Consider the following 22161-nt stretch of genomic DNA (forward strand, 5'->3'; position numbering starts at 1 on the left):
GCGCACTGATGCACTGATGCGTGAAACAATCCATTTAGCTGTTAGCGTGTTTCAGAGATGAAGCAGTCTATAGCTGATTATTTAGAGAAAAAACAAAAATGAGGAGAAAGAGCGGCAGAGGCTGATGAAGAGTTAGAAACAACAAGAGGTCCCAACTAAACGCAATTGATGTGAAGTCAGGGAAATACTGAATAAGTCAGTAAGGCAACAGCCACTGCTGGGTGTATGAGGGCAATTCTGTGGGTGTATGTGTACTATGTCTACATATCTTTGTGGGACCAAACATTGAAAGTCTACTACACTTGTGGGGAGTTTGAAGGCATTTTTGTGCTTTTAGTGTCAGGGTTACATTTAGGTTAGGCATTTATTTTTGATGGTTAGGTTTGGAGTAAGTGGCTCGGGAAAGCATTATGTCAATTAGATGTCCCCACAAGGATACGAAAACATGACTCTGTGTGTGCATGTATGCTTATTTAAACATCTTTGTGAGGACCAATTGGCATGCCACTATACTTGTGGGGTCCAACATTCACTTCTTTTTCATCCTGGCGTTGTTCCCGCTGGTGCAGGGTCTGGTCTTCGGCAAAGGTTTCTCCCATTTGGTTTTCTCCAAGGCGTCCTCAGGTGATGCGTTGACACCCTTAATGTCTTCCTTGATTTTGTCCATCCACTGTTTGTTCGGTCTGCTTTGAGGCCGGCTTCCTTCTGGGTCGATCCTCATAGTCGTTTTTGCTACAGAGTTCTCATCGCTTCGAATCACGTGTCCATACCACCTCAGGCGGGACTCTAGCATCTTTTCCTTAATTAAGGCTACACCTTCGGAGCATGCGCATCTCCATGGTGTTTAGGGCCTGCTCATGTGTGGTCAATGCAGGCCAACATGCAGAGCTATGCGGGCTACTGGGCAGACCACTGCGGGTCCAACATTCACTTGTGGGGACCAAATGCCAGTCCTGATGAATTTGAAGGCATTTTTGAGGCTCATAATGTAGTTTTGGGCTTAGTGTTACAGTTAGGTTTATGCTAACCCTAATCATTTCCATTGATTATAGTTAGGGAAAGGGAATGCATTACGTCAATTCGATGTCCTCACTAAGATGTGAAAATGTGTTTGTATGTGTGTTCTCATTGTCAGAAATTTGGCTTTTCTATTGGAGGAAACGGTAAACTTGTCTCACAGAAAACAGCATTAGAGACGACACAATACTGAAATCAAATAAATACACATATTAGCATCAATCAGAAACTTCACCTACGGACATACATGGATGTAGCCTCAGTGATGTCACCTGTTGGTCCTTAACTTTTGGATTTTGGCTGCTGCCATGTTTGCCTTTTGGAGCTAAAAGTAACCAGATTACATGCCAATACAACCAAGTTCCAGTTAACCCTTTAAAGCCGGTAGGAGCGGGCACACTCCATTTTGCGTAACTATTTTTAAATCCGGGTAGCACTGCAACTACGTACGCTAGCGCAATAATATTTTTGCATATGAAACCAGAGGAGTTGTACTTACATCTCATGCCATCAGCTTGTCCTAAGTCAGGTTTCCTTCCACATATAGCTTTGCAAAAACTGCATAAAAAGCACTTGCAGCAACAAAAACATAATATTCCAGAAACACGCTTTGCCGATCCGATCAGCTGTTTGTAACACTTCCTACGTCCATCAGCGTGAACTATCACATGTCCGCCATGTCCTGCCCGAAACCGGAAGTGACGTCATTTTGCGGAAATGTAGTTTTCTACCATCAGGACCTTATGTGCCTATACTTGTGTTTTTAAAAGTTATGTTTGACTTTATGACTTTCTGTGTCGTTTCTGGGATGCTGAGGACTCAAATTGCACTGCTGGAAATAGTTTATTTTGATGCATAAGCTGTTTCTTTTGCAAATTTGTAGTATAATATTTATTTTTGTTTTTCCTGCAGTATATAAAAATTGGTGTATTTCAAAAATAAAACTATGAAGACACTTAAAATAAATTTCCTGTGGTGGGAAACTATTTTGTGCAACTTTTTTGTATTTACAGTTTTGAGGGATAAGCCTCTTAAATTTCTCTAACTAGAAATATATGTTAAAAAAACAAAAACGATTTTACATTTTTTGTAATTTATTGCACTTTTTTGCAATTTATGTAATTACTATGCACTTAATGCAGACATATTATTAACATTTGGGCTATAATGGTTGTATTGATGTATATCAATTTGAAATGCTCCCAAAAATGGCTCCACAGCATGTAAAAATATAATATAAGCTCTGGCGGACTCGGTTCTATGCTAGGTCTTAAAGGGTTAAGTTCTGGTTACTAACCAGAGATGGATTAAACTTTCATGCGAAGTAATGTTTATTCTCTTAAATTATTTTGTTCTGGATTTCTGTGCAGTGTTATGAGTTTAAGTGTTTAGCATTTAGTAACCCGAAAAATATCAAGTGCAGCTTCCTGGGGCTCTGACAGTCTTTGTAGTGTGAGGTGAGTAAAGGAAAAAGTCTGTTCTAATTGAATAATTTAATCGTCTAAAGCAGTTTTACAGAGGCAGAATTTTGATTAGTGATCCAGTACCTATTGAGGCATCCTATGGATTGAACTGTTGCCTTTGTAAAATATAAATCTAGCCAAATGATGTGGTTAAATCTCTCTTTGGGTCTTGTTTTGGTCTTTCACCTGTGATTTTATTTATTTGACAGTTTTTCTGTTCTCAGTGTGTAGCGATATAAAAACAGAGAAGCACAAAGTGAGCGTAGTCCCAAACACTATTTGAGTCCATACTCGGTGTCACAGTCACTTCAGTTCTTGTCTGCATGGTGTCTCTTTAGGAGAACAGGCTGCTTCTGTGTATCATGCAGTGGAAGCAGCTTTGGTGCTAAAGAAGACTTTAAAGCCCACATAGATGGATAAACAGCCACAGTGATCTTGGACCATATTAGAAGGTTATTGCACAGATCACCAACAAGCCTTTGTTTGGGGCAGAAATAGCCCAGGGGTTGAATGACTGTTCAAACACACAAACACAGATTGATGCCTTTGTGTTTTTCATGAACAGAGGCAACAGAAGACAATACACCGCAGAGATTACCTCTGAGATGAAATACTACATGAAATGGCAACAGAGCAGCTGAGCCTGTCGGCATTTTTAATAGCTCAACAGAGCAGCCTCCCGCCATATTTTTCTTGTTTCCCCGTTACCTCCTCCACCTTCCCCATATGTCAGACAACATAAAGACTTGTTGCTCTTCAAAGGTTAGCCTAATAAAGAGCACACACATCTCTGCTGACAAAACTGCAAATGTCAAAATGGTTAAAAAGCAAACTTTTCTGAGCATAGCTCTTATCTTATACGTGGAGTGATGAACAGAAGATGCTCTTCTAATAGACGCAGGGCATTATGGGATATGGGGTCTGTGTCTTTATAGTATCTTATCACCTCTGCAGTATTAAGAGTAGAAATTGACTAGATAAGCACAGGTGCGAATTGGGAATTTGAAATATCGTAGTATGTGTGTCTTAAATTGTGATTATTTTGTTAAAACTGAACTCCAGACCTCTATAACTACTGCTTTCACAGAAAAAGAAGAGTTTGTGTTTTTAAAAATCTATCATTTCTGCACAAATTGATTTCAAACTAATGCCGTTGCTTGTTGCGATCTTGCTGTGATTCATTGCACTCAGAACAATGGGATAGCCTTCTTTTGAAAGGCAGACCATAAGTCAGTAGTAATCAGATATAATCACAATATTTGGTACAGTAATAATGGTGAAGTGGTGAGCTGGCAAGCCTCGTCAGTGTAATGTTTGGAGTTGCTACCTGCTGAAGCCATTGTTTGCACTGGCACTGGGGTCCTCAATTACAGCGAAAAGCTTAGAAATGATGACGTGTGTTTTAGACCTAATATCACTTTGCTCCCCAGCTTCTGTTATTTACATTTAACAGTTATGAGCTCGCTGCTTTGTGAAGCTGGTGAGAGATCACCAGTTTATTAGGATACTTTTATATACTTTTACTTTACTTTTATATACTTTTACTTTTAGATTATTAACTATGGCCAGAGTTAGAATGAATAAAGTCAGCATACAGTGTGTACCAATTTTTTTTGTCCGTCACCCAGTGAAAGGTTTATGCCACAGCTGCCCTCAGTTACCAGCACTGGTAATTACCAGAATCATCACTGTTCCTGTAATGGTTAATCCATCTGTATACCCAAGCTCTTTAAACAAAATTATGGTTTTAATGCTAAAATATTATTATCACTGTTATGCTTATTTTTTATTAATTAATTACAGTTATTTACTTGCAGTCTTGAACAGAAAGTTAGTTTTAGTCCTTGAAAGTTCAAATGTGAGAATAAAGTTTTTGACAGATTTCTTTTCTTTCTTGTTTTCATCACAGGTGGACAAATGCATTTGTTAAGCACTTTATGTGCAAATGAGCCAAAAGCTCATCTTTCAGTCTGCAGTCAGTCGATGAAATGAGGAGTCGCACCAAGGCCCGGTTCAGTTATATAACTCATTCGAAGCTACTTTAGTAAACTCAAAGAGTAACAAGGAAATGGGCAAAAGTCTTTCATTTTTTGAGCGCTTAATAATTACGAAACGTAAAACTTGTTACTTTTTTAATCACAATTTTGAATATATAATTTTCTGTTTAGTATAGGTGGAGTGTGACTGATTTATTGGTGTTTTAGTGGTTTATTGGTATTGGCATTGATAATGACTGGTAATATGAGTGTTGCTATTTGGTTTGCTCAGGGTGCTTTGCAACTTTCCATTTGGGCAGCGGGTAAAACGAGTAAATGAAAGGATTTTTTTAAATGGATATTGGTCTTAAAAATCGCACATGAGTTGGGCTCTGAATGTAACAGGGACATTGCCATACACTTCACTGCAGAAACAGGGGGCTGCTGTGGAGGTTTCTTCATTAAAATGTGAGTGCAGTGAACAGAGTTTGCACAGTGTGTTCTCTGTGACATATGAAGCAATATAACGATTTTTTTCTTTATTTGTTCACCTTATAAAAAGTTAATGCAGCAGCACGACCCCTCACTCAGGTTCAGCGTGGGTTAAGAATAGCAGAATGTCTCACTCGTGGTTGATGGTAATCCTTTTTTACTGATAATCCTCCTTTCATTTTTTGTGATGACGGGTCATTGTAAAACCCTGAACTGTTGTAATTTGAGGTCTGTAGTGATTCAGATTCAGCTCTAAAGAACACATTTGTCAGTGTAGTGAATGCATGAATGCACGAACAGATAAGCCTACTAGTGTGTGTGTGTGTGTGTGTGTGTGCACGCCTGGCTACATGGGGAGAAAATGGCTTTAACCTTCATGCCCACGCGATCATCACCACTCCGTAAATGTCACTCCATCTGCCTCCACCATTCCCTACATCTCTGTTTACCTCGCGTTCTCTCGGATTCACATAATCTCTTTATCTCTTTTCACTGTCATCTCTTCATCCATAGTTGTTTTTCCCCTCTCAGAATCCTGTTTTCCTCCTAGACTTCCTCTTCCCTCCTCAGCTCCTTCGCCTCATTTCTTGACTTTTTTCCTTTAACTCCCACCTCTTTTACAAATACCCTCCAGCCATGCTTTCCACCTTTCCCCTCATTCATAACATGCCCACCTGAACCACACATGCACACACGCCCAACCTTTTCTTCTCATTTACTTCCCCATACCTGTCCAAATATCAGCCTCTTCCTCTTTTTATTTTTCAGCTTCGTCTTACTGCGTCTTTCCTGTCTCTCTCGTACACGCATTATTGCGAAAACCTTGTGTCAGCATCCTATTCTCCCATGTCTTCTCCATCCTTCTTTTTTCTTTCTTTCCTTTTTTTTTGCCCACTCGATTCTGGCCCTTCAGCCAGGGTGGATCGATATTTCTCAGGCTCTCAGTCTGAAGCTTGAGAATGAGGCACCGAGAGACTGAAAGGGGAGAGAGAGTTGACAGCGAGAGAAAAATGGTGTACAAAAAGGAAGGAGAGGGGGAACGGTATTGGAGAAAAGGGAAAAGAAATAGAAGGATGGAAAAGATAGATTGTATAAAAAGAAAGAAAAGGAAGGAGGAGGGGCAGAAAGAATGATGGCTACCATGAAATGACTCTGAGTCGGAAGCATGTGTACTCATAATGGGCTGCTTTATGGCGCAGTTATTTCTCACTTTGCATCTTAATTAGCTGACATATTATCTACTACATAGATTATCTACTACATACATTGGACGCTGTATTGATTTTTAAATATACAATATATTTATGTAACTTCGAGAGAATTAAAATGAGACAATATTGTCGCTGCTTTCCCTCTGCACGATTTCAAAGCTCTCGTGCAGAGAGTGGAGGCCCAACAGTCTATGATATCTTATATTTAGAAAGCTTACATTCAAACAACCACACTCAAAAATAGTGACTATTTTCTTCACAACGTCACAACAACAAAAAACTATTGGTTACTTTGTGTTTTTTCCACCTAAAGTCCAAAGTTACACGCTATCACAAACCAACCAATCAAGCAGTACATGAACAGCTCCTGTATTTTGCAAGGCGAGACTGCAGATTTCCTCAGTGCAGTCTGGTGGAGTGTAACGGCTTCATTTCCCTATCAGTGTGACAGCAAGTAAAAGGTGAAAATGTTCTAAATCTAACATGCACTTAAGTCAATATCGATTTATTTTAGGAAACTAAAATCAGTTTCACAGCTCAGTGTGATCACAGCAATCCGTGGCCTCGGTTTCTGTGCCGGTCAGTGCTCCTGCCTCCTTAGGGGACAAGGCGCTATTCCCAACTGAGAGCAAACAGTTTACCCAGTGAAATGGGTACTATTGAAAAGAAACATACTGCATGGCTTTAACAAGATTGCTACAAATTTCAGCAGCTCCTAGCAGAACTAGTTTTAAATATTTTGTGTTGTTCGGTCTCTGTTAAATAAAAGTCCCTTTGATATCTCACTTTTTGCCTTTTATGGAAAATACTGAGATATATGTCTTGTTTTGTACCGAAGCACAGCTGAAACCTTTATCACAATATGGATTTTATTGTAGAAATGTCCACAGTTGGGTTTCTGTAAGCAAAGCAGTGAGTACTACATTGTCAGATCAGTGTAATAACTTAAGGAGCCATAAAATCAGCAGCAGCAGTAAATTTACAAAGAGTCCTGGCAGGCGGGCTTTGCTTTGTCATTGTGGAGTATACAGTGTGCATTGATAAGATTCTGCAAGTTGTAATTTCAAGATGAATACAACCTTAGTAATGAATGTAAAGTACATTAACTCACACTAATTAGACATATTTGGAAGGACACTTACACTTTGAGTTTCCAGATGTGTGAATATAGTCGCGTTATTTACGTTTCTACATCCATTCTCTTCATCCATGGAGAGAGAGGCAGGATACACCCTGCACATGAATGGTGAGGAGCTCACCCAATCTGCGAGGGACTTTGAGAAAAGCTCTTCCAAATTTAAAGGAGGCAATTGAGCTGGTTTGGGCATCTGACCAGGATACCTCGCAGACACCTTTTGAGGTTATCTGGGCATGCCCAACTCAGAGGAACCCAACTGGGAAGACCAAGGACATGCTGGAGATTCTATCTCTTGGCTGACTTGAGGATGCATTGGCGTCTCTCTGGAAGAGCTCAAAGAGGTGGCGAGGGTAGGGGGAGGGTGCCCCATTAAAATACACTCAAATCGCCTTTTTCCCCCCATTCTCATGCTCAATTTTAAAATTCAGCAAATTGGTTGAACAATAATGAACTAAGTCGCTGCCATGCAACTCAACATATTTGCATTAATGGGTAGTTGAAATAAATGAGTGTGTGTACTGCTGCAGTGGTGGATGCCCATATTTAATACAGAAATGTGGTCTTAAAGTGGGTGTAGCTAAAGCAGCTTACTTGAGACACAGCTGAGGGATTGGACCGAGGCCCAGTGTAGGATGGATCATTTCGAACAGTGGATCATACAGAGCTACTCCAACTGAGTCCAAGTATAAAATGAGCACATTAGGTGCACTTTAAATGATTTTTATTAACGTTGAACACCTTATGAATCACTTTTTATTCATGAATTTCAAAACACATCACCCAGTCCCACTTTTTCCTGTCAGTTTTGACCAGTTGATGCCTCGGAAACAACCCAAGTGGTATACAGATGTAAACAATAATAAGCTGTCAGAACCTTCCACGCATAAATCTCTTACCCTCTTTTTATGTGCATATACTCTCCTGAGAAGAATACAGAATGAGATTAAAGCCTGCCCAAGCCAGCTCAAGCACAACAGATCTACTTCTCATAGCTCAAAATAAGGATGGAGAGCAAGCAGAACTTGAGTGCGCACTTGTCTTATGAATAATTCGAACGTTCAAAATTAGGAGATGGGCAGCATAATCCCTAAGTTATCAAGCACTTCTAAAATATGGAGATGTAACCAATTTTTTTAATAATGCATGCAGCTTCATCTCTATTACCATTTATTTCTTTATTTTTATTTCATGTTTTGCTTTTAAAACTTAGGAAAATGCACAAATGTCTCGTAAACAGTTTGGCATGTGAGAGCCGAAACTTCACGAAAAAATAATAACCTTTCATAACCCTGGCGCAACATGCTGCTAAAATTTAGTGTGCTGTGGTTTTCCCTCTGGTGGCCTTGAGCATCATGGGACAGCAGCATGACAGCCTCATCTATCTTTCTCCGTTGGTTTAAAAATCCCCCACAAAGCCTATTATTCACCTAACACTCCGACAGGCAAGGTTACTGTGTGCTAAGTGAGATAGACATAAGAGAAAGAGAGTAGCTCTTATTTTATTCTTCTCAATCAAAAAAAGCCAGATCACTGTAGCATCTGATTGGAAAAGGGCCTTGTCGCACCCGTCCTGTTCTGTGTCGTCCAGTTTTAAATCGATTTTTAATTTTTGTTGCCCTCCTCCAACATTAAAGAGCGGTGTGATTTCACAGTGCCTCTGGTTCGAGCGCTTTACGTCTTTGAATTCTGCGTCGCGCGCCGGTGTTGTCTGATAAACAGTCATGCAAATCACCTCACTTAATTGAGAGAACTGAATTGAGACTTAATGACGCGGGAGTGCCGGAAAACTACTTTTGACAGGGTGACTAATGACGGCTGTGTAAATCCATTCGGAATATTTCTGATGTGTGAATTTTGAACATCACCTGAAAGGACAGAAGCTCCGCCAAGCTCGCGGTGGCTCCGACTTTAACTGCCATTCATCCGAAAATGGACTTCACAGTTGTTTTGTAATGTAGTCACAGCTATTCATGTGCGACCAGCCCACACGCTACTCATACGCATGCAGAGTTTAGCGGCTCAGGGAGCTGTGCTGCGTGATAAATGGCAGCATTATATGTCTGCCTGCCCGGCTGCTTGATTGTCTGTACATCTTGCCATTGTGCAGCTCTATTGCACACGCATGCACTCACACCACAACATGGACTTACAAGGTGTAAAATAGGGGAATGTGGGTGAGCGACTCTCACCCGTCCCCGTTGCTCATCTCTAACCTGTTCGCTCACAAATCCGATTGAGGTATTCATTTCATTTCTGCTGCTATACTTTAGCTCGAGGACAATGGTGGGATCCTATCTTCCCGTCTTTACGACCGTCTCACACAGACACACGCGTAATCTCTTGCACAGTCACCGCTCACTCAGAGGCTGTCAGGCACACTAACGTTTCCTCGTAGATCACGCCGGACTGCCTAAATGAGCTACTCAACACGTACTTACTCGCGCAGCGGCACATAAACAGTTTTACGCACGTTCACTCATATCCATAAACACAAAGAAATAAGCCTCTCCGGTGTTTGGGAATTCAGTCTGCGTCAAATCGCATAATGACACCAACTGGTGTGGTACACACAGAATGATATGAATGTACAAAACAGGGCAAAATATAGCATTATTAAAAAAATAAATCCAATCTCTGTTACCCATTGCATCAGATGGAGTTTAACCAAAAGAAAAGCTTAATTAATAATTATGTTCCTTTTGAAAAAGCGCAAAAAGAAAAAGAGATGACACTTGTGAAACTTTTAATTGCATCAAAAGCTATCGACCCTTTAAAAACAGATATTATTTATATTTATTTACTATTTCGCCTTAGTTTCCTGTTTTTAGCTGATCCGAGAGGCCCTGGTGTGGTTTTCTGCTGCTGTAGCCCATTAGCTTTAAGGTTGTTGTTCAGAGATGCTCTTCTGCAAAAGTCATTATTTGAGTTACTGTTGCTTTCCTGTAGTCTTGCATCAACAAGATATTTTTTTTTTACCACAGAGCTGCTGTTGACTGGATATTTTCTCTTGGTCATATGTGAGGTTTTTTTGCTTGTTTGTTTTTCGGGGTAAAATACCAGCAGATCAGCAGTTTCTGAAATAGACCAGTTTGTTTGGTACGAACAACCAACCACCTTCAAAGTCACTTAAATCACCTTTGTTTCACATTCTCCATTCAAACTTCAGCAGATAGTCTTGACCGTGTCTATGTGTGCTATAACTTTCAAATGATTTAAATGTTTTTTGAACATACTGAAAGACAATAAATGACAAACAAAATCCTCTGTTTAACCTGTTGTTTCTCTAAATGTCAGACACAGCTGCACAAATAATATAGTTTAATATGTTCAGCAATGCAAGACACAATAAGGACCGTTTCCACCACCTTTGGCTTTTCCCCCATCTTCTTTGCTGTGCACACCTTGTGCATGAACCTGTGAGCATCTCCTCACATCCTCCATTGCCAGTGTGTCCTAACAGTCCATTTTGCATACACCTTCCATGTTTTGGAGAGGTCTGGCCATCGGGAGAAGTGGAGCCAAATTGAAACCTTACATAACGGGCTTCAAAGCGAGCTGCGGTCGACCCACGATCCAGACAGAATAACGCAAGCAGAGGAAGAAGGAAAGAGGGGAGGATAAAAGGATGGGTCTGTGTAAAAAGAGAGGGTGTAAACAACTGGAGGTCTGAAATATTCTTAGCCACTGCTTTATGTAGCATGCCTGATTAAAATACATGTTAATATCTGAAAAGTGTACACAAAAGCCTCATTAGGCTTTTTTATTTCTAAGAGTTAGCAGATGTCTTTGTTTCAGTCCTGGGGCTGAACTAGTCTGTGCAGTGTTAATCCCTTCTGTCTGTTTTTGGTGTGCTTTAATGACATGTGCTGGTATTTTTAGCCTCTACAGGTGCAGTCAGTGCATGCGGGGGGTAAATGGGGTTGATGGAGTTAGGGTTTGATTCTCCAGGAAATTGCTCACACGCCCATCACTGCAGTTCTTTTGATTGTGGGGAGGAAAAAAAAGGCCTTAAAACGTCAGGAAGACCAGTTATTTCTCCCACCAATAGCTTGATTCTCAGTGCTCAGCTCCTCGCCCACTCATTGCGAAAAGATGTCAATCAAGCTACACTTTTACACTTTTCCTCAGCATGTTGCTGGTAATGGTTGCTTGATTTTACTTACTTCCCATTTTGTCACAGCCCCACCAGCCACCAAACCCCAAAATCCCTGCTCGCTCCTGTTTCTTTGATAAGCAGTCCAGCATTTAAACTTTTTTCACAGCTTTTCGGGATGTCGTTTTGATGTGCGTCAATCACATTGGTTGATTTTTTTGTGCCCACAGCTAATATTGAACTTGATCAATGAAGTGGTCAGTCAGGGGCTTATTTTTACTCTCATGTGTTTCACTAAAGGAAAAAAAAATCCACGTGTCTCAACAAAAGGATGGAGTTTACTCAGGTTTCCACTGGTGTTGTTTCCACTAAAGAGTTTCCATTCTCAAGGATCTAACTGGTGACTCTGAGCTCCCAGGATTTTTTGTTGTATAAGCAAAATCTGTTTTTAGTTTGGAAATGCCACAAAAGATGTTTCACCCTCAGGATTTTAAATATAAGTGGAAATGTTTGAAAAATCAGCTTCCATGTGGTAGATACTAGTTAAATACTTATAACCTTCTGATTTTAGGTCACCAGTCTTCGAGTTTCCATTAAATTAGTCATCATAACTCTTTTTGTTGGTCTTTTCTAATAATTTACTCAAAACAAGAAAGCAGTTTGTATTTTAAAATGTAAGTACTTAAATTGTGTTTAAGAAGGAATTCCATGTTTGTGTCCAAAAAAGTCAGCAACTGTAACACGTTCACTGTTTCACTTGAACGTGTTACGGTCTTAAATACTACCTCCACTGTACTTTGTGTGGTAGAATGGCACTACACTAGTGTGGAGGTTGTAAGGCTTCATATGTCAGATGAGCTCAGCATTAGCTGCTGGAGGACTTTCATGAACTTTCGTAAAAGCATAATGTTGTCCACATGACGAATCCTTCTGTCCTAACCTCGCTCAGATTGTAAATCCATGTCTCTGTGTTACAGTTCTATAAATCATGTGTCAGGATCCACACCCACGGGCCAGATCTGGCCCTTTGTAAGTTTGAACCTGGCCCACATTTCACTTTTAGCACACCAACACACCAACAACCGTCTCCACAGCGATTCATGGCCAGCTAACAGAGAATACAGCAAAAATCTGATGTTGGGTTGGTGCAAACAGTTTCTGTTCTCAAACAACATAACTCGCATTGTTATTGTGCTCTTTGAAATCCACAAACTACTAAAGATTTGGAGCCATAGACGAGGAACAGAGGCTTCACAAAGTCAAAGACATAGAAGACGCGCAATTACAGCACAATAGTCTGTGCTTTGAGCCCAAGTCTCAAAGTGATGGAGCTGTGAAGGCAAGTGTCATTTTTGTGTGACCAATTTCATGGCAGAAAGCTACAGCGTGTGGACATGTATATTCCATGAACTAAGATCTCTGACTTCTTGTTTTAAATGACATTTCTTACACAACTATTGAGATGCCTTGGTCTTTTTCAGGCCTTTGAAGCAGGCTTGCTAAGATTTGCAGACAGATGTGCACATAAAGATTCATTTGATTGCTTTATAATCGGGTTATATTTGGTTTTATTAATTGCCCCGCACTATCATGGTGAGGCTGTGAACAGGGCTGTTGTAAACTAATAGAGTATTTTGTGAGGCGCTTAACTGGAAAGGCTCTAAGAAACATCCTTTCTAGATTAAAATGAAAGCATGCTAAACTGTATGCACTGAGCTCTTGATATGATTGCTCCAGCGTAGCTGCTGTTGAAACTGAATTTGACACTTGTGATGTATACCATCACCCCTGACCTTGTGCCTATAAATCTGGTGCAATGTAACACATTCTAGATTGAAACACTTTTAACCTTGTAATGGAACGCAAATCATATTTGATACATGAGTTTTTCAGACTTCTACATCTCCCGTGTGATTTTTCTTGTCCTAAAAAACCTGATGTGTACTCTCAGACACACAAAGTGCTACTGTGAGCAAACTACTAAAAAGTGACACAAATTAGGGGTTAAAGAAGCACAAGTCAGCCAAGTTTTAGAGTATAAAAATCAAAAATATTAAATACATATTTATAATAACAGGGAGGATGAGCTCTTTATCTTTTTATAATTCCTTCCTATAATGCTGTAACTTGCTCTCTATCTGGTCTTTAAGTGATGACGAATGAACCCTGCTTCTGGGTCCAAAATACTCCTTGTTTATTACGGCTGTTGTGTTTTTAACATGTTTTAATGCTTTGTATCTTATTCTACTTATCTGAACAAGCCCCTAAAAAAGTCAGTGATCACTGTCGGACTCTCTTGGTTTTTATTACCACTATTCATTTTAAAGCTTTTAAAACCTTACGATGTAACAACAGCTCAACCCATGCAGCAGCATATTAATGACTAACCTCGAATTGTGGATGGACGATCTCAGTTATTCTCCTGACTGAAGTCTGATCCATTTGCAGCATCCTGCATTTGTCCCTAACCATCGGGAACCCTCATGTTAATTTTTATCAAGTGGAAAAAAGTTAGCGTTCATCCTCCAGCTTCGCTGTGTTTATATGTTTATATTATGCTAACCATAGCTGTGTAGCTAGCCCAACTTCAGTAACCCTACAAACGTCACTGCTGTTTAGTTTTCTTTCTTCATTTATGTCGAAAGTGACATCAGAGCTACATGTATAAAATTTTTCAGAAATCTCTCAGTCAGAACATGGAATATTGTGTTTAGGTGGAAACTAGCAAGCTAACTCCCTGCTAGCTTCTAACTCTGTTAAATGTTAAAGTTAACTGTTACACCTGGTAGAGCAGCAACGCTGATCATTTTATTACAGATGAAAGAATTTAGATACGTTTTAGATACGTTTTTAACTCTCAGTGATGCCACAGTGTTCGTTTGACGTTGGGACCTGAAGCGGCTAATGATGTCAGACTTAAAGACCGGATATCTTTTTTTAACCGGCGCTGATTTCATCATAGTTCAAAAATAATGTTACTCAGCTCTAAAAGTTGTTATAATAGTTTCATAAAGACTTTTATTTTGAAATCTCCTATTTGGAGGTGAAGTGTTCCTTAGACTTTAGTCATTTATATCTGCCCGGTTGTTAGCAGATAATTGACATTCAGCATTCACCTTGTAGTTTGTGCACCGGCAATATTTCCCCCCTGATGAATTTCAGATACTCTCAGTAAGTTGTTGTTATATAAGTTCTTTTTTTCCCCACAAATCCTTCAGGAAAAAAAGGTCCTCTGCCAAACCTCAAGTTCAAAAATTGGATTTATCAGATGAAAGCCAAAGTGATGAAAGGTGAGGGAGTATCTTGCTGTAGTACTTACTTTTCTGAGCGCCGAGGTGAAGAGTATTTTTTACAAACGCTCACCTTCTGAGAGACGAGGCGAACCATATGCACACGTAGCATTTGCTGGAACTAGAAAAAGCATTTGTCTTCCTTTTTTTTTTCCTGTGAGATCTGAGCTGGACGTGACCGAAGCATTCAGGAACCTGACAGGTGGGTGGAGGATAAAGCCAACGTGATCTACAGAGTAGTTTTTTGTAAAGTTCTCACTTTGTGTTGATGAAGAAAAAGACTTGATGTGACAGTGAGGCTCCATCAACGAATGAGAAGGGTTTGTTTTTTCTCTCTTTGATTTCTTTCTGTGCAGATCTCTCTCTTTGTCCATCTTCTTGCATTTTTGCATTTCTCTTTGCCGCTCATTTAATTTACAAAAAAAAACAAAAAAAAAACAGCCCGTGGGTAGATGGGGATCAAATTACATTCACCTTTTACCTGCTTTCCTCTGCGCAATTAGTACCACGCTTACTTGTCATTTCAAATTGACACACTGCTGTTGTGTTATGTAATTATTTACCCGCCTGGGGAATAACGCTGTGGTTTACCCACTAAATAATGCTCACACACACACACACATGCACTCACAAAAACCCTCCAAAATGCTGAAGCACCTGTTCCCTGTTTTATCTGAAACATGTTTAACATGCCTTTTAACATTCCAGGGTCATTGTCTCCTGCTGTCTAATTAAAGGTGTCTTTGTGTGTCTTTCTAAAAAGCTCTAATTGACTAATGTTGTGCAGCAGCCCGTGGAGATTTTCGGGGTGCTCTCGCTGCTTAAATGCTCAGCGTTAACATTTTGAGGTTTGAGCATCAGGACCCAAACCTGCCGTCCGTCCTGTAGGTGTTTTCTTCTTTTTTTCTGCGTGGAGGAAAGGGCTGGGTCCTGTTCTTCAAACCACCGAGGTCTTATTAATCCACATTCCCTTTTTCCCCCCTCTTCCTCCAACCCCAACCCCGACCTTCCACCTCCTTTCCCTTCCACCCACCCAGCTTCCAACAAAAACAATACAAGTTAGACTCAGGAACAAAAAAAAGGGTTTAAAGGAGAGAGAGAGAAACCAGGGGCCCAGAAACAGTGGCAGCATTTTCTTCTGCAGGGGGAGAAAAGGAAATCCGAACCAGTTTTCTTTGATCTTGTGTCTTTTCTTGTGATAAATCTGTGTCTGTGATGCCTTTTGTTTTTGTTTTTGGTACTCTTTTTAAAGGAAAAACACACACGCACACACACACAATAAGCAAACATGAACTCTTGCTGATTTGTCCTTTTTGCTCTTGCTTCTTTTCTTTTTTTGATATTCTTTTTTTCGGTTTTTGCCAGTAATCTTTTTTGAAATTTTCTCTTTTCTCTTTTTCCCCCCTTTTTTTCTTAACCCTAGGTCCGCTCACAAAAAAACACGATGAATCTTCAATGAACAAGCCTCGAGACGAAGGTATTTTTGTTGCATGTTTTTCCTTTTTTCTTGTTTTGAAGTCTTTTTGGGGGATGTGTACACACACACACACACACACACGCACACACACAGGTGAAACATCTTCTAGGTGGGACTTTGGAACATCAGATGCATACCGATGTGTTGGTGTAAGTGTATGTGCTGACCGCTGCAATTAAAAAGCTGTCTTTCATATGCAAATCATTAGCCTCAGCTAACCTTGGATGATCATAACGGCTGGCTAATGGAACCCAGATACCCATTATTAAGCCATCTCCACTGTTTTCCAGAGGTCCTTTTCTTGCTCTCTAATAATAGCCGGCCTCGACTACCACCATCAACACCGTGCCCTTGAAAATACATTGGCCAGCTGAACGGCATTGTCCCCGAAACCAAATTGTTGTCAGGATTTTGAGCAACAAAGCACCTATTGAGACCTGCTTACACAATGAGGTGCATTATTATTGCGCCCCAACCTCCAGCTCAAGGATCAAATTGCTGTTGAATAAGGAGCTACGCAAATATTAAGCTAGCTCTATTCCAAGTCAGTGATGATAACATCAAATCAAGTTAGGGGAAAAAAGGAAAAGGAGGGTGGGGACATGCAAGGACACTCATGCCCCGCTTTAGAAGATTTAGGTCTAATAAGCTGTTGGAATAAGGGCACAGAACTCTCAGCCTGCTTTTAATTGATCTCCTACCTGCAGCACTGATACCACGGAGGTGATTTTATCTGCACTTTCATCTGCCGCCCCTCCCCCTCCCCCCCACACACACACACACACACACACACACACACACACACACACACACACACACACACACACACACACACACAATCATTCCTGATTCTTTTGGACTTGTTTCTTGGAGAAAGATGACTGATGATATTTTGATACATATTTCTCTTTATGCTATTTTGAGGGTTGTGCGGTGGATTTTTTTCTTGCTCTTTGATTTGGGGTCTTTTTTTCTTTTTTTTTGAAGTTGGGAGTCGGAGGAAGTTTGACACAGGAGGATTTTCTTGGTGATCAAACACAGACACAACTTTTTTTTGAGCTGCCACAGTCAGGAACACAGTCGCGGCCAGTCGAGACGCCCCTCCTCCCCCTTTCCCCTCATCCTCTAAATACGTCTCTCATCCCTCTGTTGCAATGTGCAATTAACCTCATTTGATTTGGGAACTGCTAATCCCTATGCAGTAATTTAGCATTGCTAAACTCCTAAACCGGAGTTTAGCACCGAAAAAAACCCCCACTTACCTGTCCCCACACTAAAATACACATCCAGAAAACTTGTCTAAATAAAACAACAAACAAAAAGAAAAAAACATGCTCTTTATATTCATCTTTGCTCGGCAATATCCATGCACATAGCTGTGAAGAATACTGGCAGCCTTTCAGTTACACTGGTAACCTGGGCCACAGCCAGGCATTTAGAAGTGTTTAATTTAAATCCAAATCCCCCTAATAAAGATCAGCTTATAAAGCATTTTCTTTGTGCACATATTTCATTCAACTATAGTCTTCTTCATAACATATCTAAGGTGAATATGGTTTCAAAATGTTTCAAAAATCTTCTACAGCACCCCTGATTATTACTCTATTTGAAAAAATACCAAATCATTACAATAAATTGTAATCTAGCATAGGCTTATTTCAGGCAGGTCAGAAAGTCAACCTCAGCTACCATCTCATTGCTAGCCCACATCAGCTGCTGATTCTGCTGATACGCTTCTATACATCCAGTCTGCTGTCTCACACAACCTTAGTAATTGGGCAAGCTCTACAAGCTGGTTTAGCCTGCTTAAAAGTACATCTGCACACCGCTTTGCAACCCAGGCACCTTAACCGGATGGCAGCTGCCTCTATATGGTTACACCTGTGAAGGGTTACACAGAAAGTTTGCTAAGTAGCAAATGACCCTAACCAAAGGTGACCTGTAGTCTTAACACAAAGGTCAAACAGTGTTCCTATAACAAGTTGCTAACAAAATGTTCAACAATCTGTAAGTGATAGTCCTTTGAGCACTGATCAAATGATTCCAATGGAGGAGCTTCCGAAGAACCGGTATTCAAAATCACCTACAAGTCAGGAGCAAGTCACGCTGCAGTGGGCTCTGCAAGAGTGGAAAACTGAGGAACAGTCCCACTACTCACCAACTCAACCCTGGTCTTTAGGCAGTTAATTGGGAGGGGTAACCTAGTATCAGAGGTGTCAGGCAACTGGTTACACAAGTGAGCCAACTATAACCACTGCAGTTGTTCCTGAGCATGTAGCTCTATTCAAATTCACCACCATGCTACAGCTGACCAAATAGATTCCCCACACAGTACCTACCATCCAAAACCTCTTGGAAGCATTAGACTCCAAAAATTCAATCATCCTACCTTTGTGTAGCCAACCAAATCTATTCAGCAGTAATGCAGTACGGTAGAATAAGGTTCAGGGAAGGCAGATGTGACAGCAAATAGAAGACAGAAAATAGGAGCACAGAGAGACCCCGAACAATATGTAGAACAAAACACGAACTATGGGATATAGCAGATAAAATTTAATACAAAGCACATGGTATAAAACAGCTAACAGTTCAGATCAGGACTCTACAGTCCAGTAACATTCAATGATGAGGATGTACACATCCTGGACAAGCAGGACTGCTAGTTTGAGCTGGGCGTCAAGGTGGCAAATGACTATCTTTAAACTGAGGGAGGGGGGATTAAGAATTAAGAGTACATCTTTCACCATCTTACAATGCTGAGATTGCAGCCATTCCTTGACTCTCTGTGATTGGTAATCATGCCACTGGTTATGACAAGTTGCATATCGACAATGGTGAAACTGAGCCATTGCTAGAAGCGCAAAGGCATCAGGATAAGACTGAGAAAATAGAATAGCAAACAGTAGACAGAGCTCAAAGAGACGGCTTGCCGAGCACACTGGCTCCATCTTGGATCTTATTAGTAGCATGTAATCACATTTGGGAGTAAAAATAGAGTAAAGAAGCAGTGTTCCTGGTCCCCCAGGACCCTGAGCCTTTTAAACAGTAAACAGTAATCCAGATCAAGTCCTAATCTTAATCCATTTTCTTAAAAAATGAATGTTTTAAGACTAATCTTAAAACTAGAGATGGTATCTGTCTGCCCAATCCAAACTGGGAGCTGGTCCCACAGAAGAGGGGCCTGAAAGCTGAAGGCTCTGCCTCCCATTCTACTTTTAGAAAGTCTAGGAACAACTAGTAAGCCTTAAATGGCATAACAGGGTCTGATCATTCAATACTTTTTATATAGAAAGGATTTTAAATTCAGTTCTGGATTTAACGGAGACCCTGAAATGAAACAAGAATGATCTTTCTTACTAGTCCCATTTAGGCCTCTCGCTGTGGTGCTCTTTGGACTGACTGAAGGCTTTTCAGGGACAACCACATTATAATAAGGAACTATAGCAGTCCAGCATAGAAGTAACAAATACATAGGGTACTTCTTCAAGCATCACTGATATGATGTCACTAATTTTGGCAGTGTTAAGTAGATAAAAGAAGTGCCAACATGACTTCACGGTTCCTCACTTTAGTACAAGGCCACAATAATGCCATCCAGATTAAGTGTCTGATTAGATGATAATTGTTAATCAATTTCTGGCTGGTTAATTGTGAAGGATTGGTGAGCACGATTTAGTGGTGGTCAGCTGCAACCTGCTTCCTCGGCCCTCTCTTTTCAAACATGTATGAGAACCTCAGATGACCTTGGTTTAACTTAAGAATATGAGAGGTCATCTCTGTTTGGTTTGTAGAAACATGCTGTTCCAATACATCAGGCTCCATACTTGAGCACCTGCTCCCTGTGTAGATAAAAGACAGCTAGTTGAAGTGTGTCTCTCCACCTAAGCCACCGTGGCCCTTTAAGTGAAGAAACCTGGCGAATCCTTGGGCAGCTTTTGTCTGATAACAGCCCGCACAGTCAGTTCATCTGTTTTAGCCACCATTTTGTCCTCATTCTTTCAACAGCCTTTTCAAATGTGCATGCTTTGAAGCAGGATGTTCCTGGCCGTGTATTCACAAGCAAGCCTTTTCAAGTAAAACAGTGCTTACTATAAGTACACTCAAGATGCATCCTTGACCAGTGCAGACAGCTTCAAAGAAAGCCGACCCCTGCTTTTTGCATCAGGTGTGAGAAAGCAAAAGCTATCGGGCCTCTGTGCTGTTCGCGATCAATGTTCCGAAAGATTGATAGAGCTTAGAGCTGCTTGTGTGTTTGGAGAGAGAGAGAGAGAGAGGGGAGGGAATTACAAACCACAGTGAGATTGTGCTAAATCAAGAAAGAGACAGCAGTTGTGTGTTACTGTGCTGTCCTGTGTGTCAGCCCTGATCAGAGACAAACCAGAGCCACCTGAGCCCCAAACCTGGAACATATTTCTGCCAGGAACAATGTCACCTCTGTGACACACTCACACAATTACACACTCACACACACAGTCTCACTTGCACAGAGGCACACAAAAAAGACCAAACCCCCATAAAATAAGACCTACTACTTAAAGGAAATATCCCATCAAAACTAACCTCACAGAAAACGCTTCGGATCACCATTTATATAGCTATGAATAAAAAGAGGCTTTGATTCATGCAAGCAGTTACAGCTACATTTCTTGAAAACATAAGAATATCTTAACATGATAACATGATAGCTATTATCTTTCATTTCAGCACGGTGTTCACTGTTAAGTCCATAATCAGTTAAAAAAGGTAAAAGCACTGATGAAAACCCCGAGCAGTGATTTTACGATGATTTCCCTCGTTAAACATTAGTGTATGATCCACCAGACTCACTGGATGACATAATCATTTTGCTACAGCTTTGGAAAAGAAAAGTGATCTTTGGTGGTGACACTGAAAGCTAGAAAACAAATCAAGAAAAACCAAGATGGTTTCTGTGTAGCTGTTTGTGTTATGGTGATGTTTGAAGGACCAACATTCTGCTGGTTATTTTCACTTTTCTGGCGGGATGCTGCTACAAAGTACCTAGACCGAAGCAGGTAGTGCTTTCTGCCTTAGAAATCAGCCGTGAAGACACATTAATGTTTATTCCTGCTGGAATAACTTCTTTTTAATCTCCCTAACATAAATCAGTGGCTCCTTCTTTTAGATTTTTTTTGTCTAGCTAAAAAAAGGAGAGCATATTAAAAAAGTAATGAGGACATTTTATGAAGGATACAGTTAAACTCAAGAAAATGCTTTTCACTCAGTAGTAACACCAACGAAAAACTAAAGTATTGCTGTTTTGAATTTGTTTTATTACTTTAATATCCTAAACTCCCTGCCTGATTAGCTTCCTTTGAAGAGCAAAATGTCTTTTTTTTTTTCAGACATTATCTATGTAAATTATATAGTGGACTTAATGAAAGCCTTTTCCAATAATGCAGTCAATTTTCTTCATGATTATTAAGCACACGAATATGAACCATCCGTCTGCTTAAATTACAGTGTAATAGTGTCATTAATCAAACAAAGTGATCAAAGGTTGATATTTGACGCAATTATTCTGTTAGCCTTTGCCGCATTTGTAATAATTATTTCATGCTGCGGCTTATGAGTTGGGATGTAACAGGTAATAATTTTGTGACTTGCCCACATTACGCAGTTAATATAGTCCCATTTATATTCTAAAGATTCTTGAGATATTTTAACAGCCGCGGTCTTCTTAAGTGGCTCATCTGCATCTTTGCACAGAACATGAAACAGACATAGATATTAAGAGCAGTCACTGGCCTTCAAATGCATTTTTATCATAACATCTGTTAGAGGATATAGCCAAACATGCAGGTCGGTGGATGATGCAGTGAACATGGGGCTGCATTACATCCTGCAACACCTCGACCGCCCGGGAACTTATGCCAGGGTCCTGTTTGTGGACTTTAGTTCGGCTTTTAACACCATCGTGCCTGAACTTCTCTCCTCCAAACTCTCCCAGCTCAGCGTGTCACCAGCTACCTGTCAGTAGATCACC

The 22161-nt window shown here is 40.4% G+C and overlaps 1 protein-coding gene across 4 annotated transcripts in view; it reads left to right on the forward strand.

The window, feature by feature from the left end:
* nlgn2a (neuroligin 2a) overlaps positions 1–22161 on the forward strand; it is a 238861-nt gene that overhangs the window by 107350 nt on the left and 109350 nt on the right. Inside the window, exon 3 of one of the 4 annotated variants that reach the window (XM_026161610.1) lies at positions 16104–16157. The exons of the other annotated variants lie outside the window; for them this stretch is intronic. Within the exon in view, the coding sequence (XP_026017395.1) occupies positions 16104–16157 (54 nt within the window). The remainder of the gene's footprint in view (positions 1–16103; positions 16158–22161) is intronic. 4 annotated transcript variants of the gene reach the window in all.

The sequence above is a fragment of the Astatotilapia calliptera genome, chromosome 3 (genome assembly GCF_900246225.1).
Source record: "Astatotilapia calliptera chromosome 3, fAstCal1.2, whole genome shotgun sequence".
NCBI classification, from domain to species: Eukaryota; Metazoa; Chordata; class Actinopteri; order Cichliformes; family Cichlidae; genus Astatotilapia; species Astatotilapia calliptera.